Here is an 18253-nt window from a genome sequence, read left to right as displayed (position 1 = left end):
TCTTGCTCACGTTTTTCTGGTTATATAGTTTCCAGAAGAGTTCACTATATTTCTCACAGTTTAATTAACGTTAACAGTAGAAAACACAAACAGAAGGGCACTTCCCTCTAAGCAGCTTCCTACTCGAGTTTTGCAGATTAGCAAGTTCACACAGTTAAATGTTCTACCAACTCTGAGGCAGGTCGGACTTTCAGTAGCAAAATTGATGGTGTGTTTCCCACCTCCACAATATTGGCATCTTTTTAAATTACAGTGGCTGCTGCTGGCCCAAAAAAACTTTGACTATCCCTCCTCTTCGGAGAGGGCGGAGGAGGCAGCATGCTGTCGACATGTATTTCTGTCAGGGCTGTGTGAGTGTGCGTGTGTCGGGGGTGGGTCAAGTCATCAGCCAATCAAACGTGGGGAGGGGGAAAAATGGATTAGCGCATTCACCAAGTGAAAAGGGGTAAATATAAGTTCGAACAAAATAAAAATAAAAAACACTTAATAATAATAATTCTATCCTTACAACACATGGGAAAGCAATTTAAATTACCTGTACATGGTGATTAAAAAAGAATGTGCCAAAACCATTGCGGTATATAAAAAAAAAAAATAATAATAATAATAATTGATAACTAGCGGGATACAAGTATTGTATATAACTTCAGGTTTTTATTTCATGTTTCACAAGTGCTCAGTGTGAGCACCACCAGCGGCACGGACAACATCAAGCCGATATGAAAATTCCTCCCAAATGCGCTTCAAGATATTCGCAAACTCAAGCACACAAAACGCCTTCTGCTTAGGAGTCGCCATTTTGAGCGTAAATAAATAAGTGATTTTCCTGTGATAATTCCTGTGTCAAATGACCGCTAATTCAGCCTATTTCAATGATTTTAAAATGAATAAATGTGTGATGGCTTTGGCACATTCTTTTTTAATCACCCTGTATAACTGAACTAATTAAGGTTGGTCTTTAAAGTGCTTGTGACACGAAAAAGCATGTTTATTTCATAATACACGCGGTATTTTATGCTCCTGAATGATATGGACCGCTTGGATGTGTGTGGAAGCGATCGCTATATTTATTTAGTTTTTTGAATCCCGCGCCAGGAAAATGAGTGACTTCCGGCTTCGGTCTCGCATTGAGGAGGAGGGCGCTGTGACGTGTACGGTAGAAGACGTCCTCTTCACGCTACAGTGTACTGTTGTGTATGAGGACGAAGGATTCAGCTTATTTTGCGGATTAATACTTTTATTTTTTGCATCACGCCAGCCAAACGGCTGCAGAAAAATCATTCTGTATGCGGGAGAGGCGTTTGCGCCTTTTTGGAGTTTCAAAAGGTTCCCATTCACCGTGGATATTTACTGTGGGACCATTGGACTTACAAGGAAGTGAGTAAACATCTTGTTTTGTATTATGTCAAATACGAATACAGTGATTACAAAGTAAACACTATAAAATTCCTTTAAATAAAGGACTACTTACGTTTGATCATTGATAGGCATGTAAAAAGCTATCCTCACGCTCATTAGCAGTTAGCTGTTAGCACGGTAGCTGCACAACAATTCCAGCCACCCTCCTCCAGGGAACGAACTGTAAATTGCTCTCCGCCGGGCGGTTTGCCGATCCACAAAGAAACTCGACAACCGGGTCGTCATGTCAAATAATCCAGGCTAGTTATGTGTGATTTTCCACTTCGAAGACTTTGAAACATCCCTCGGTTCGGGTTAGCATGTCGGCTAGCTGTCACTCCTTCTGGTCTGTTTACATTCTCCGAAGCCGGGGAAGGGAAATGACATGTCCGATTTAGGTGTCATAAAATATCGTTCGGGAGGTGTGACAGTAAAGGTAAAGTCGACTGTTTTGACCATTATGGAGTAATTTTGCCATGTCGTCTTGAATAAATGGATTTTTATTATTTTATATTCCATTTAGCACAAATTATTTGTCATGACCATGCCATTTATTTAGCAATTGGGGAGAGTACTTGGGTAAAAAGAATATCCTGTAAAAATATTGAAGTAAAGAGACAGAAACAATGACATTTTGCCGCTCTCTTCGTCGCGTTTTCCTCATTGTGAATAGTTCCCCCTCGACGGGCTGACTGGTCCTTCTCAAGCCATTTATATAGCTATTGGGGAAAAATACTTGGATAAAAAGAATATCCTGTAAAAATATTGGGAGTAGAGAGACTGAAACAATGACATTTTGCAGCTCTCTTCGTCTCGTTTTCCTCGTTCTGAACAATTCCCCCTCAATGGGCTGAATAGTAAAACCGATGAGCCTAGTCTACCGCTGACGTCATCCACCTGTTGGGGACGCTAAAGCCCTATAATTGTAGGCGTGGCTAACCGGCAGATTAAAAGACTAATTTCTCGTCATCTGCGCTTTGCTAAATTGTTGTATATAGTCGAATCGTCTCAAAATATGATTCTAATTCACATAATAATGCCATTTAAGACTTTTTTTCTGGTGTCGTATGCTCTTTAAGGCCTTTAAGGTTGGTGGGGACAATTGAGCAGTTGGCAGTGTTATGTCTCTACCGTCCCTATGCAAACCTAAGCCCTTGCTTTGGAAATTTTCAAAGTGTTCCAACTGTATGCTGTATGACGATAATAATACATTTTATTTGTAGAGCGCTTTTACCAATGCTCAAAGATGCTTTACAGTTGAAACAAAGAAAAACAGCAAATAACATGAACAGAACAAAACAAATCAAAACAATAAAATTATTTGTTAAAAGCTAGGTTTAAAAATGTGACTTTTTAAACTTTTTTTTTTTTTTAAATGTAGGAAGGTCTGAAGCAATACGGATGGGTTAAGGGAGTCAGTTCCAAAGGGAGGGGGCAGCAACGGAGAAGGCTCTGTTCCCCCAAGTTTGGTGTGTTCTTTGTTGGGGCAGTGTGAGGATGTTTCCATTAGAAGAGCGGAGGTGATGGGAGAGGTTGTGGGGACAGAGAAGGTCTGTTTGTTGAGTTTGTTGAGTTTTGAAGCATTCTGAGGGGGTCAAAGTCGGGCTCAAAGCGTCGGCGGGACAAAGAATGATTGCTAGGGGGCGCTACATAGTGTATTTGGAATTTGTCTTTACACGATATCAAATATTGCACCTGTCTTGACCTACCTGTCGATTTTGGTGCATTTTGAAGCATTCTAAGGGGGTCAAATTGAGCTCAAAGGGGCTGCGGAACAAAGAATACCTATAATAATAATAATAAAACCGAGGAACCACAATAGGTTACCTAAAAAAAAACATTGTCACCTGCATGTCCATACTGTTCAGGTATGAATGTGTTCTATGTCAAATACAATCAAATCAACTTTTATTTGTTTAGACCAAATCACAACAAGTTATCTCAAGGAGAAAAAACATGTTTTAAGGTGCAGTAGCCCTATGCTGGATTTCGACCTACTTGAGCATTGTAGCTTTTTTGTTTTTGCCCCCCCCCCCAGGTAAGACTAATGCCTACCCACACCTGGCATCCTGGTAACACCACTGAGAGGGAATGTGTTAGGTAAGCATCTTAAGATGATGTACATCCATATGAGTGTAAAGTGCTTAGTTTTCGCCACTTTTATGGCCAAGATGACCGCATGTGCGCGCAGCGCGCACTCGCACTCCCCCACCTTTGTGCTCATTATACTGCTCGAGTCATGTATGTGTGTCATTGACTGCTTTACAGTCAATTTGCATTGCTTATTGCATCAACACTTATATGATGTGATTTTGTTTCCTTTCAGAACCACACATTCCAGTCTTCTTCCACACACATTCAAATACATCAACATCTTTCCATGCATGCTCTCATCTGCTCATATCAAGTGCCATTGCATATATAGTTTTGCCTGTTGCCAAGTTGGATTAAAAGTGCCAAAGACCAATTCCACTCTCCGCTCCTTGTGTTCTAACCAACACCCCGAGGCGAATGAACCATAAAACTTATTGAACGCAGAACCTCATACAGTCCATTCATCCAAATTAGAATCGATAAGAGAATCGATAAAGAATTTCATTGTTAAGCAATATCTATAATGGAATCTGAATTGTAAAAATCTTATCAATTCCCATCCCTAGCAGAGAAGGTGAGGGAGGGGCTAAGACGGGCTATATTCTTGAGGTGGAAGAAGGCAGTTCTGGTGATGTGGTTGATGAGCTGGTCGAATCTTAGTTTATTGTCAATAAGGATACTTAGGTTGCGGGAATGTGTTGAGAGAGGCAGGAGTAAAATGGAAGAATGACCTCATGACCGTTTAAACACCTCATGTGACGTTACACTCTGATCTGGAGGAATCTTTTAGCTTGCCAACGCAATTGAGGTAACAGTATTGTTGTTAGCCTTGATTTGCCTTGACTTGTTTAGTTGGCCGTCCTTGAATGCACTTTGTATTAAAGGTTTCTACTTCTCTACCAATGCAGTTAATACCCTCTGTATTTTTCTTTGTTGGTACAATTTGGCTGTATTCCTTTGCATTTAATATTGCGTATAAAAAGTCCTTTCAGGAGAGTGGTCACTATTGTGGACTGCGATTCAAAAGTTGACTTGAGACCTTTGCTTTGAAACCCTCTTGTGGCATCTACACGCAACTACAAACTTGTTTTGAAGTGGTTCAGTTATTCTAGATCAGTCTCTATCCTCCATGAACAGAGTGGTTTTACGATTGCTTTCTATGAACCAGAGTTGTTTTAGTCAACGATGACGACAAAGAAAATATTTCGTCAACGAACAATTTTTTCATGGCGACATAACGATGACGCGTTGAAAATGCGTCTTGGGGTACTAAACCATAACGAGATGGACGCCAGTTGTCGTCTGACAACACAAGAACGAGATGAATATTCGCTATAGTTTCCGTCATAAATTCACAATGTGTGATATTTTCTTATTGTATGTGTAGTTAGCGCGCATTTAGCAGTGTTTGCTCGTGTCACAAATGTGACGTGCCGGCCCACCCCCGGAAATGACTAAAATATGACTAAATCTTTTAAGTATTTTCATCCAAAAGACTAAGACGAAAATTAAAATGGCGGCCAAAAACAACACTGCTATTAACCAGATAATACGTCAATGTAAAATGATCTCACCTAAAACTTTCAGTGAGGTGGGATCCATAATCATGCTGCCGAATGGAACAGAAAAATGTCCGTTGTCTTTTTCTGTCACATGATACAAAGTAGGAGTCCCACGGTTAAGTTTCACCCTTGGGTCAATGACCTGAGTAGAAGAACAAGAAAAAAACAGAGGTTTTAATAATATTTGTCGTTTTTCCATCTTATTTTTCTAAATGCAAGTGAGATCCTTACTATTTGTTTAAAGCTACATTCATACTGCAGTTTTAAGTGATCTAAATCAGATTTTTTTTTGTTTTGTTTTCATCAGACTTTTGAATGTGGTTTAAAATCTGACGTGGGTCAGTCCTCACCTTTCCATTTTCAACCAATAGCCTCCTGCCTTCACCATTCTTCGGAGTGAAGTAAAGCTTCCCGTAAAATAAAGGTGATTCATAATGATATGGAATGCGAAAGGATCCACCATAGCATACTTCGTATTCCCTACCCAAGGCACCTGGAATTGGAGAAAAAGGACAGCGAAGTTGGGAACATCAAGACTTAAAAACAAAAGTGCGCGTCCTGTATTGAGCTTTCTAGGGACGTGCTTTGTCCCGTGTTATCATGACACTCAAAAATAGTGTACAACGACTGAATACTTGTAGGGTGCTTTTTAAGAATATGCAGGGAAGCGTATTCTCCAGCCTCTCCTGCTTTGTGACCAATAAGCATACGAGTATCACAATGACAATACGAAAACTCGCTCATGTCATTGGTTAAGGTAATGCTCCCCGCTGCGGCCGACTGCTGAGAGCTGCTGTTGTGGCCCTCAACTTCATTGCACCTTCGTCGCTGGGAGGGCTCTCTGGGTAAGCGTCACCTATTTCCCTTCACCATCTGCACGAAACACCAGCTGCCTCGAACTCGCCACACACACAATCATTACAGCGTTCGCTTCCCTATAACTCTCCGCCCTGCATGCGCATACAGAGCCTGTTGGTTACAAGGTAGCACTGGCAACACTGTGTTGATTTCTCTCACAAGAAAATCAGACGTGCACCCGTCTGCGGCGCTGTCATGTCGTCGTATTTCGAACATTCGTCAGATGTAGAAAAAATTGGCTAGTCAAATTTTACATCGGATGTCGAAAAGATCATGTGTCAAAGCGATCGTATGTCGAGGTACCACTGTAACTCATTTAACATGGCAGAATCCAGCTTTTCCCTGTTAAAACCAACGTAAGGTGAGTTTTTAATTTAGTTATTTATTTAGGTAATTTAGTTTATAGGTATACTTAGCAGGTTTTTTTTTTTTTGTGGGTTTACAGTATGTGTTTGAACGATTTGTTAAGAGCATTGTAAAAAAAAAAAAAAAAAATTAAATTAGCATTTTATAGCATTTAAGGTAGTGGACTTTTGCTATGCAAGTTAGCTAATTTTTTTTTGGGTACTTAGATCCTCCTTCAAGTTTTTAAATACCGTTTAGGCTAAGCTCAGGTATTTTAGTTTATCTTTAAATGCATTTATTGCTTAGGCATAGACTTCACTATATATATATATCAGAGGTTGCGCTAGACATTTTCGTTGTCCGTCATGACTGACAGGGTCATAAAAATCCAGTCGTAATCTATTTTTACCAGTCACTTAAATTTTTAAAATGATAATGATGACATATTCAATAGTATTTAGTTTTCATTCATTTTTAATTAATATTGTAACACTTGTTTGGCGGCGAAAAATTAGATACGGAAGTTGTATTTTTCTCCCTCTTTTTACCCTGCTTACCGCCAACAACACCAACAAAACAACTCCACTCCCAAAGAAAAAGAGGCAACTATATAGACCCCAATCACCAACGTCACACAATGATCTTAGTTGTGGTTGTCAGCCCAAAATCTTCTAAATATATATTAAATGCATCTTACCAGATATAAAATGACTACTACATAGTCTGTGGATCGTTTGGTGCCCAGATTTCTAGTCGAATTACAGCAGTCCATCTCGCTCTCCTCTTCGGGTCTCTCAGAATACGGTATAACTTCAAGTCTCTCCGTCTATCTTCTCTGTTACTGCAACCAACCGCCAAACACGCCTTCGCCATTTTGATTATTAATGTTAACGAGCAGAAAAACACGCCGTAATAGGAGGCATGTACGTAGTGGTTATGTGTAAACACGACGAGCTGACGGACAATATGGCTGCTCCAGTCAGGGGGCGGAGTTGTGACGTCATGTGATTGGGGTCTATAGACAAGTTTCCTGAGCGAAATACGGGCGCCGCCATCTTGGAAAATGTCTGCTTCGCACTTCCGGTCCGGTCGAGTAGCAGTGTATTAGCGGTGTATTGACGACGATAAAACTACGAAATCAAGCCAGAGAAACCCATGGAATCTTCAAAAATTGATTCAGCACGACCTAGATGACACGTAGATGAGATTGGATGGCAGTTCGTGTCACTTCGTTGATCATTCGTGGACAAAATTATTAAACGGTCAGCCTGTGTTAACGTGAGGAATGGATTGATACTACGGCCATTAGTGACCAAAATGTGGTGAAATTACAAGTTATACTACATTTGCCGACTGCAGAAGGGCTGACATGGATTGTTTTGTTACAAGGAAATGCTACAAGGTTATGTACATATGATGTAAACACAAATAGTATGTCATTCTTTTTTTTTATTGCAGGCATTGATCGCAATAAAACATTTAGACATGATTCAAATTTCTTGTTTTATTTAAAACGATTGGTGCACTCCAAAACAGGTCAATAAATCACATTTATAAAAGTATTGCAAAAATAGCATACGAGAATGTGATATCAGACCGCAGAGCTCAGGAGCCTCGTGAACAAATAGCGACATCACGGAGGCCCTCGGCGGCATTTAGATGTGCTTTTTTCCCGTCCTCGGTAATTCCAGCTCCAATAGCATATATTTAAAGACGCTACCGTTCACAAGTTCGTAGTTGGATCACGGCGATCTCGGCGAACCACCGTCTGTCACAATTCCTGCCTCTCTCGGCCTCTCCCGGGAGTCGAGCTGTCATCATCATTGTGGAACGCAAACTATATATGTTCGATATATGTCCATCAACGTACAAGTCAAGTTGTCTTCTCTTTTATAACAGCATTTCCCAGCTGTAAACAAACGAATAAAAACTTGTAACACTTGGATTTATGCGGTGCATTCAAACACGATTAGCAACAGGCGGCTAGCAGCAGTAGCAGAAGCTAGTTGTTGTAAAAATGATTAAACTTCGTAATTACAATCATCATCGTAATATCAATAGCAAAGGCAACAAGTCGTTTCATGCGCCAGATTTTAGGTTTCGTATTTTTAGAGCACATTACCTTCCATAACAGCGGGGGCATGACTGCAGGAGCTGTCAGTTTTGTCCATCTCCTTCCCTTCCACCTGTATGACGAGTACGAGCACCCATGGTTTGGAAATCGACATGGTACGAAGCATGGAGGCCTTGGCTTGGTTCTCCACCCGCCTACATCAAAATAACATTCCCGGGATCTTGTATAAAGACCTCCCAACTTCGATTCCACCGCCATTGACTTCAACGGTAAACAGGCGGAAACGGAAGGGGAAGGAAGACATAAGGAAGTAAACCGGAAGTACCTCGGAAACTTGTCTATACACAGGCGACAATCTAGTCCACCAATTGGATGACGCGCTGGCACACCGGGTGCACCAATAAGAACCTCGCGTTGATGTGTCAATCACGGTGCTGCCGCCAGACCACGGTGACGCTACAATATTCTGACAGAATAGCCAACGACGTCATGCATTAAGAGAGACAATAGCTAATTAATATGCCACCCTGTGGTCTGGGGTGTGAATTGCAACCTGTCAAAATGACGGACGGACTTCAGTTTTTTCCGTCACCGTTTTAAAAAACCGGTCAACGACGGAAAATATTCGGTTAACGCGACCCCTGATATATATATATATATAAACTTTTTTTTTTTTAATTATTTTGAAGTCTATGGATCAGGCAAAATGAAAGTGCAATCCTATATCGTTTGAAGAAACAGTCGGGAATTTTATTTTGGTTTCGCATTTAATGCTCTTTTGAAAGTGCAAGCCTTTGTTTTACATCTCCCAAAATTTATTCTGCAACACATTAAATGTTTCTAATCTGATTACCCGATTATTTGAAGTAACTACTTGACAGATTAATCGATTAATAGAATAATTTATAGCTGCAGCCCTATTAGTTACATTCAATGAATGCATAATTAAAATTCCCCCTCCAACGTTATTTGTGGACGGATCAGAATGAAATCTGCGAGGTATTAGGCCTGTACGAGATATCGTTTGAACACCACCATCGCGATGTGCACATGGGCAATAGTCCCATCGCAAGAGATGCCAATGTTTTTATTTTTGTTGTTGTTGTTTTTAACACGTACAGTGGGGAGAACAAGTATTTGATACACTGCAGATTTTGCTGGTTTTCCCACTTGCAAGCCATGTAGAGGTCTGTAATTTGTATCATAAATTCTCTTCAACTGTGAGGGACGGAATCTAATACAAAAATCCAGAAAATCACATTGTATAATTTTTAAATAATAAATTTGTATTTAACTGCATGTAATAAGTATTTGATACATTACCAACTAGTAAATATTTCGGCTCTTAGTTCTTTTTGAAGAACCCCTCCTGTTCTCCACTCATTACCGGAAGTAACTGCACCTGTTTGAACTTGTTACCTGTATAAAAGACATCTGTTCACATGCTCAAACAAACAAACTCCAACCTCTCCACATTGGCCAAGACCAAAGAGCTGTGTAAGGACATCAGGGATAAAATAATAGACCTGCACAAGGCTGGGATGGGCTACAGGAAAATAAGCAAGCGGCTTGGTGAGAAGGTAACAACTGTTGGAGCGATTATTAGAAAAAGAAAGAGGTTCAAGTTGACGGTCAATCTGCCTCGTTCTGGGGCTCCATGCAAGATCTCACCTCGTGGGGCATCACTGATCATGAGGAAGGTGAGGGATCAGCCCAGAACTACATGGCAGGATCAGGTCAATGACCTGAAGAGAGCTGGAACCACAGTCTCAAAGAAAACCATCAGAAACAAATAACGCCGTCATGGATTAAATCCTACAGCGCACGCAAGGTCCCACTGCTGAAGCCAGTGCATGTCCAGACACGTCTGAAGTTTGCCACTGACCATCTGGATGATCCAGAGGAGCAATGGGAGAAGGTCATGTGGTCGGATGAGACCAAAATTGAACTTTTTGGTCTAAACTCGGCTCGTCGTGTCTGGAGGAAAAAGAAGGATGAGTACAACCCCAAGAACACCATCCCAAACGTGAAACATGGAGGAGGAAACATCCTTTTTTGGGGCTGCTTCTCTGCCAAGTGTACAGGACGACTTCACCGTATTGAGGGGAGGATGGATGGGGCTATGTATCGCCAGATCTTGGCTGACAACCTCCTTCCTTCAGTGAGAGCCCTGAAGATGGGTCGTGGCTGGGTCTTCCAGCATGACAACGACCCAAAGCACACAGCCAAGACAACTAAAGAGTGGCTCCGTAAGAAGCATCTTAAGGTCCTGGAGTGGCCTAGCCAGTCACAAGATCTAAACCCGATAGAAAATCTATGGAGGGAGCTGAAAGTCCGTGTTTCCCGGCAGCAGCCCCGAAACCTGAAGGCTCTGGAGAAGATCTGCATGGAGGAGTGGGCCAAAATCCCTGCTGCAGTGTGTGCAAACCTTGTCATGGACTACAGGAAACGTTTGGTATCTGTAATAGCAAACAGGGGTTTCTGTACCAAATATTAAGTTCGATTTTTGTGATGTATCAAATACTTATTTCATGCAATTAAATGCAAATTTGTTATTTAAAAATCATACAACGTGATTTTCTGTTTTTTTTTTTTTAATTAGATTCCGTCCCTCACAGTTCAAGAGAATTTATGATACAAATTACAGACCTCAACATGCTTTGCAAGTGGGAAAACCAGCAAAATCGGCAGTGTATCAAATACTTGTTCTCCCCACTGATACGATCGGATGGAATACTAAATGAAATGATGGCTTATGGAAAGCTGGCGGTCAACAGAAAATTGGCACCCTGCCTCCTCTCTTCCTACCTCAATCAAACTTTCCCAGGTAGTCAGAGGTGGTATTAATTTGGTGACAGAGTGACAGTGACACACCCACTCCAAGCGCACGCACGCTCATTAACCCTTTGCACACCAAACCAAGTAGTGCTCAAATTCCAGCCTCTAACAGTAGTGTTTGAATCGGGTTGGGGGGGGTCTTACCAAATGCGCTACTGCCCTCCAGTCGCCAGTTTTATTGCTTTAAATTTGGTTTTGAGGCTTGTTTTTTCTTTTGGAGATAGACTGGAAGCACTTGATGCTTCATGTAAAAAAAAAAAAAAAAACGCAAAAGACATATAAATACGTTTTTGGGACCGTGAAGCATTTAAAAATAGAACGTATTTATACGTTTCTGGGAGCAAATGAGTTACGCTATATTTCAAAGAACTTAATTGAATTGAATAATTTCGAAATGTTTATATGTAAAATTATAGATTTCTCATGAAGTACCCAAAGTCATGTTAGCTATTATGCAAGCAAAACTAGGCTGAGAGCTAACTCTATAGCACAAAATGTCCCCTCTGTTACGTCCAAAGGGCACCATATAAAAAATACGACTCAATTACATTAATCAAATTAATGGTTGCCTGCAGGTTCCGAGTTAGCCAGTAGATGGAGCCGGTCGTGGTAGTTCATTTGGAACATTTTTTTGAACAATCTCACGACATTTTTGCACTTATGTGGGTGACTTAGGCATACTTTTAGGCGTTTTGGTGATACTAGCTTGATTGGAGAGGCTACTAGTATATGACACTGTTGACACATGCCTACTATTTGGGCGCAGCAATGTTACTTAAGTCGCATTCGTAAGATTTATCTTGGTATTAATAATTCTGACAATTGTAACAAACAGTCATTGGGCTCTCCATCGTAGCGCCCTTGTGTTGTTGCTTGTGTGTGTGTGACAGAGCTGCTTTTACTCACCCCAGAGAAAACATGGGAGCAGAAGGAATGCGAGAAACATGACCTGTACAAAAACAATACGGTGACTATGAATCCTTCAATGCACATAAAAAACGGAGATATGGCAATTAAATTGAAACGTGTACTTACTCGGTTATCAAATAGGCCTTTTTTCTGCACCGCAATGAACAGTCAAGGAAACATGGGCGAGGCTTTCCTCACATGTGGGCGTCACCCCTGTGTAGAACATGCGCAAGCTCGACTCACATGGTGTATTAATATAACAATATTCATCAGAATCCTGATCATATTTGTAACAATAATATCCCTTTATACATATATGGAAGATTAAACCGATGAGTTGCAACCACGGCGTGCCGAAGGACGTTATCTAATTTTGTCTTAAAAAATGATTGGGACGTATATCGCAACCCAAAGTGAGTCTATTAAATGGTTCTTGCATGTATGAGATTATGAACACGTTGTCGAATATTATGAACAATTGAGTACACCACCTTTTCATGGGAGGACACTGAAGATATGACTCTTCCACAAGTAAAAGTAGTCAGTATACAGTAGCAGCATAAACTTCTTGTTCCCTCAAAATACAGTCATTATTATTAATACTTGTATTATTATCAAATATTAATAAATATTGGGGGGGACAAAAAAAAAACCGAAACATCACATACCCAGACTGTCGTACAAAGGACGCAAATCAACGCATGCACGGCTAGCTTGTGCATGTACTACGCATGCGCCACCCACATCCTGTTGGTACTAACATTGGGTTGCGACATTTTATGCGGCAAAATTTTTTGTGAATAAAATGTACGTGGTCGAACAGAACTTCAATTTTGCATTTTTTTTCCCTAAGAAAGATGTTGAAATTATGAGATCCAAATTCTTTAAATTTCCAATTTTACCAAAGGCAAGGAAAGTTCACTATAAAGTTATTAACAAAGTGTACCCCTCAGCAGAATTTTTAAGGCTCTGTTTTAATTTGGACCACAACAACTTTTTTGTATTGAAGACATCAAAACGACTGACCATTTATTTTTTTTATTGTAAATATGTTAATGCATTCTGGGAAGATTTGTAAGACTGGTTATTTCCTAAGTTGGCAAATTTGTCTAGTTTCACAAAAGAAAATGTTTTATATGGTATGTCTGTGTCAGAGTCATTGCACGACCTGGTTATCAGTATAAGTCTAATTCTTGGGAAATGTTTCATACATATAAATGTATTCCCATTTTTAATATTTTTCATAAAGAATTATGTCACTATTTTTCTTCTTTGAAATATATGAAGGGGACAAATGCTTTAAAACTGTGTGAAATTGTTGAGGAGCTTGACTTGGCTAGTAGACCCTAGTCTTTTTCTTTTACTGTTATTTATTTTGTATATCTTTTTTTTCCTTCTTTCCTCCAATTGTCTTTTTTTTTTTTTTTTATGTGATTGTAATTTTTGATATTAAGTACCTGATTATGCTCTAGGCTTGTCTGTTAGTTTTAAAGTTATTTAACATTGTACCATGTCACTTATGTTGTAATGTTTGTTGTTTGTCAAAAAAAAAAAAAAAAAAAAACATTTTATGCGGCCTACTCAGGTAAATGTGGTGTGTGTTCGATTTTATGATGCTTGCGAAAATAAAATACAAAGTTTCTGTTGTCCACGTTCTGTCACTGAGAGAATATTTGCTGTTTCTTTTCCCTTTGAAAAAAAAATGTTTTTTTTTTTGTGTAAAAAAAAAAAGTGAATATTTACTGCTTATTTCCGTTTTAAAAAATAAAAGTAACTTTAAAAAAAAAAAGGACAATTTTTTCCCCTTTTTAACTGTAAAAAAATATGAATGGAATATTTTTTGTTTTTACTGTTTGTAATTTAAAAAAACATTAACTTTCTTTCTTTTTTTTAATTAAAATGATCAATCAGTTTTAAAGTGAAAAATATAACAGAATATTTGCTATAAAGGCACTTAAAAAGTCTGTAAACAAATAATTGACTATAAAAAAACAAAAAAACAAGGATACTTATTTGATTTTAATTTTTAAAAAATTAGAGAATTTTTATGGTTCCTTTTAGTTTTTCATGTAAAATATAAATACATATTTAAACAAATACAATTAAATATGTTTTTGCTCTTTTTGTTCTTTTTATTACAATTTTTAAATGAATTATAACCGTATACTCTATACCCTGTATATGTGTATAGTTGTACATTCACCTGACTTCTGTAGAGGCACCGTGGGATCGATTCCCACTCATTGGCAGCGTGATTGTGAGTGTGACTGGTTGTGTGTCTCTGTGCGTGCGCCCAACAACTGACTAGTGACCTGATTCGTTGTAGTCCGCCTTTTGCTCGAAGTCAGCTAAGACAAGCTCCAGCACCCCGCAACCCTGACAAGGATAACTGGGGTTGAAAATGGATGGATTCCTTAATTTCCAATGTTTTTGTGTCAGACGTGATTAGTTTTATTCATTAATTGCAGACTTATTGTTACCTGTAGGTTATGAGTTAGCCAGTAGAGGGCAGCCTTGCTCTTTGGGTGTGCTTATCGTGTCTCTGGACTGATATATGATATATGACGGTATATGTTTTGGGAGCGAGCCAGGCACTCGTAGTTTATTTGAACTTGTTCACTAAAAAGCCCATAATAATCAAATAAGGAATTGAATACTGTATAAGGGAGGCCTGATCATACATTGTGAATAGATTAGTGTTTTATTCACATATTTATTACAATGATATTCAGTGTTGTTGTTGTGGTGGTTTTGGACATCAACTTTGAAGTCCCACACTTCTTTATCCATGAAAACCGATCTTCTTCAAACTTGGTAGCTATGTAGCATGAGCCAGTACCTATCAATCCCCAGAGCGTGATTTTTTGTTTTTTTATACAGTGCCTGACAAAAGTCTTGTCGCTTGCATACACATGGACCTGAAGTGTCCCTCTAATATATTTGTAATCAATATTTTCTTACAAGAAATGGATAATTTTAATTCCAACAGGTTTTGGAATAACATTTTTGGTGCCAAACAAAACTGTTGAAAAGTGTTCTGATGTTTGCAGCAATTTTTGCAAAGGTATATAGTAAGTCTTGTCGCCTTGTCAAATGATGCACACAATCCCAGATTAGAGCTTCACCTGTTACCAATAATGGATCAATTAACTCTCAGGTATGTATAAAAAGAACCCCAGTGCACTAACTAGGCTGCCACATCAACTTCAACCTGACCTCTGACAAGATGCCTAAGATTCCTGCTGAGACCAAAGTGTTGATTAAGAGCCTGAAGACCAGATCCACTGCAGATGTGGCAGACACCTTAAATGTATCTCAGCGTCAGGTACAGAGGATAAAAAAAAGATATGAACAGACTGGAGATGTTTTTGACAAGCCCAGATCAGGCAGACCCCGCAAGACAACTGCTCGGGATGACCGGTTGTTGGCTGGAAAATCCAAAGTCAGCCCTTTTTCCACTGGAGCAGAGCTCCATGAGACCTGGTCACCTGAAGTCCCTGTGTTAACCAGAACAGTCTGTCAAATTTTGTCTAGAAATGGCCTCCATGGTCGAATCAGTGCCCAGAAACTAGCATTAAACAAAAGAAATTTTTTTTAAAATGTGTGGCATTTGCCATAAATAATAAATATTGGTGGAAACGGATTATGCTACACAAGCACTTTATTATGCTTGTTGTTAACACTTGTGTGTGTAAATCTTATTTTAGTAGATTTTTTTCTTCTTGGAGATGAAATGCATGCGTGGCAGCCTAGCATTTTTTTTTTTTTTTTACATAGCATTTTGACAGTTGCTCTCATATTTTTTAATCGAAGCACCGTGTACCGGAACTGCGTTCCAGCCCTGACTCTTAACCCAGAACTGCGTTCCTGACCGTTCTGGCCCACTTTCACCCCTGCTAAAATATCATCTTTTGGATCACCTGCGGATAGAATTGGGCTATCCTTGCGACCCAGAAAAAGGGGAAAAAGACATTTTCATCAATTTCATGATCTGGGATGAAAAGACAAGTCCAATGTATGTAAATTTTGTTGCTTTGAAATTATAGGGGAAATTAGCAGCCATTTTTTTAAGAGAAAGGCCACAGTAAGAATCAAATTAACAAATTACATAAGAGGGGGCTAGCTAAATTTGAGAACGTAAGCAAACACTGGCTTTGTGCCAAATGCAATTTATTATGCCGGGGAAATTGATTATGTTAAATGTTAAAAATAATACTCGGAGATACAACTATAATTAGATAGAATCTAGATATGAGTTACTTTAATTTCAGAATTTTTCCATTTCTTTTGACACCTTTATAGAACACTTTTTTAAAATTTTGAAGGACTTGAATAATCTTTCCCCCCAAAAAAATTAATAAATAAATAAAACAATAAAATAAAAAATAAAAGGAGTGGAGTAAGTGTTGTTTGGTTCCATGCCTGTGCTAACTGTATTTTTCATTTTTTATAATTAAAAAAAAATCTATTTTTATATTTTATATTGGTATTGCACTTTTTCATTTTTTATAAAATTTCTATTTTTATCTTTTATATTGGGCTGTTTGGAGGACATTGTTTAAATTGTGCTAAAAAATGGTTGGCTTGCATTTATTCTATTGATCCAATTTACTGGTTTGTTATTTTGAAATTATTTTCTGGGGAACTAATTTTCGACAAAAAAGGGGATAATGATACATATTTTGAATGACATAGGGAACAAAAGAAAAGTCATTAATTTCCAAGACATGCATATCTTAATCATTGCTAAATGGCTTTGTTTTGGATCTGAATTGGACACGGGGGTTTTGTTAAACTGAAAAGAGTAAGACATATAAATGTTTTTGTGTTGACTGTTGCATTGGTAAACAGTGAAAAGTTCAAACTTGGAGTAGACCACCACACACTGTAGTAATGAACTCCCATCTTTCGACGAAATGATTCCTTGTGACTAGGGTTGTTGACGATCAATATTATTTATTAAGCTTATTCTTAAAAGTATATAATGGGGAAGGAATAATTCCAAAGAAGTGTAAGAATCTCAAATAATGGTATTTAGACCACCATATGGGATAGTTTTTGATTTTGTCTAGATAATTGGGGTATCACGCAAATTAATGTAAATTGGGAATGATAACATGGACTGGGTATTCATAATGCACTTTGAGTAGTAGCCATGAGTGATGTAGCCATGCTTACAATTGCAAACATGTTTGCAATTGTGGACATGGTGAGAGGGGGTTACGTGGGTCAAGGTAACGCCAATATTATTTGAAAACATTGTCTTTGAAAGTTAATATGGATGCGGACAACTGTAAATTTTTGATTGACTTATACAGTCTGTTCAACTTTAAACATACAGTCCTTAGGCCCAACATACAGTAAATTACTATAAACATAATACTATTCATAATTTCATTTAGACATATGGAGTTTGACACATTGCTTTAATAACACTACACATTTTAGGAGCACGCAGAGGCAATTACAATGATCTAAAATTTTCCCTGACCACATTGTTTCCCAAAAGATTTTAAGATTTAAGGATAATGATCTGCCACATCACATGTTGGAGTTTTGAGACGGATGCTGTTGGGACGTTTCAGGTGGTAAGGTTACAAATATGCCCAATTATGTTAAGTAAGTATGACAAATCGGCTATTCTTCATTTTATCCTTTTTTCTATTTATCGATCCCCTGGAACACCAGATGTGTATGCTGACAGGATGGGAAGACATTCACTCTGAACGCTAGCTGGGCTGGAGCTGGGTGTTACATGCGGAGCCATTGCACCTGCACACGGACCACCGGTGGCGAGGGTGGTAGAAGGGGTCGCCAATGGTTGGAGGATCAAAGACTCCAGACTCCACCTATCCCCTCATGGTTATGGCTGGGGACAAAGTACCGCACCAGCCATGACTTGGTGGTTGTGTGAGAACAGGTGCTTTCAAAATAATGGTTCATCGCAAGGCTGTCCCCATGATTTTATACTCACCCCAGCTGACGATGCTGTGTTTCGTTGCGGTGAATGTTTTCAGGTCCTTTTGAGATTGATAGAGTATTTAAATGTTAAAGATATTGCCCTGCCTTAGGCGTCACGACAAGCATTAGGCAAATCTAAAACATGTGATTACGTGATATATTTTAAGTACACCACATAGTCCCAATTGTATTTGATTAAGATTCTTTATTTTTA

The 18253-nt window shown here is 38.9% G+C and overlaps 1 protein-coding gene across 2 annotated transcripts in view; it reads right to left on the bottom strand.

Moving 5' to 3' along the window:
* Positions 1-12750, bottom strand: part of LOC130924130 (uncharacterized) — a 32597-nt gene extending 19847 nt beyond the window's left edge. Inside the window, exons 1-5 of one of the 2 annotated variants that reach the window (XM_057850482.1) lie at positions 12570-12750; positions 12205-12291; positions 12076-12118; positions 5405-5547; positions 5067-5196 (exon numbers count right to left, since the gene is read on the bottom strand). In XM_057850482.1, the coding sequence (XP_057706465.1) occupies positions 5067-5196; positions 5405-5547; positions 12076-12115 (313 nt within the window). In that variant the 5' untranslated portion in view covers positions 12116-12118; positions 12205-12291; positions 12570-12750. Of the gene's footprint in view, positions 1-5066; positions 5197-5404; positions 5548-8379; positions 8966-12075; positions 12119-12204; positions 12292-12569 lie in introns of those variants that run through there. The other variant, XM_057850481.1, reaches the window with a different exon arrangement.
* Positions 12751-18253: the final 5503 nt, after the last annotated feature.

The sequence above is a fragment of the Corythoichthys intestinalis genome, chromosome 11 (assembly GCF_030265065.1).
Source record: "Corythoichthys intestinalis isolate RoL2023-P3 chromosome 11, ASM3026506v1, whole genome shotgun sequence".
Taxonomy (NCBI): Eukaryota; Metazoa; Chordata; class Actinopteri; order Syngnathiformes; family Syngnathidae; genus Corythoichthys; species Corythoichthys intestinalis.
The sequence above is the reverse complement of the archived record's forward strand: the minus strand, read 5'-3'. Positions and strand labels throughout refer to the sequence as shown.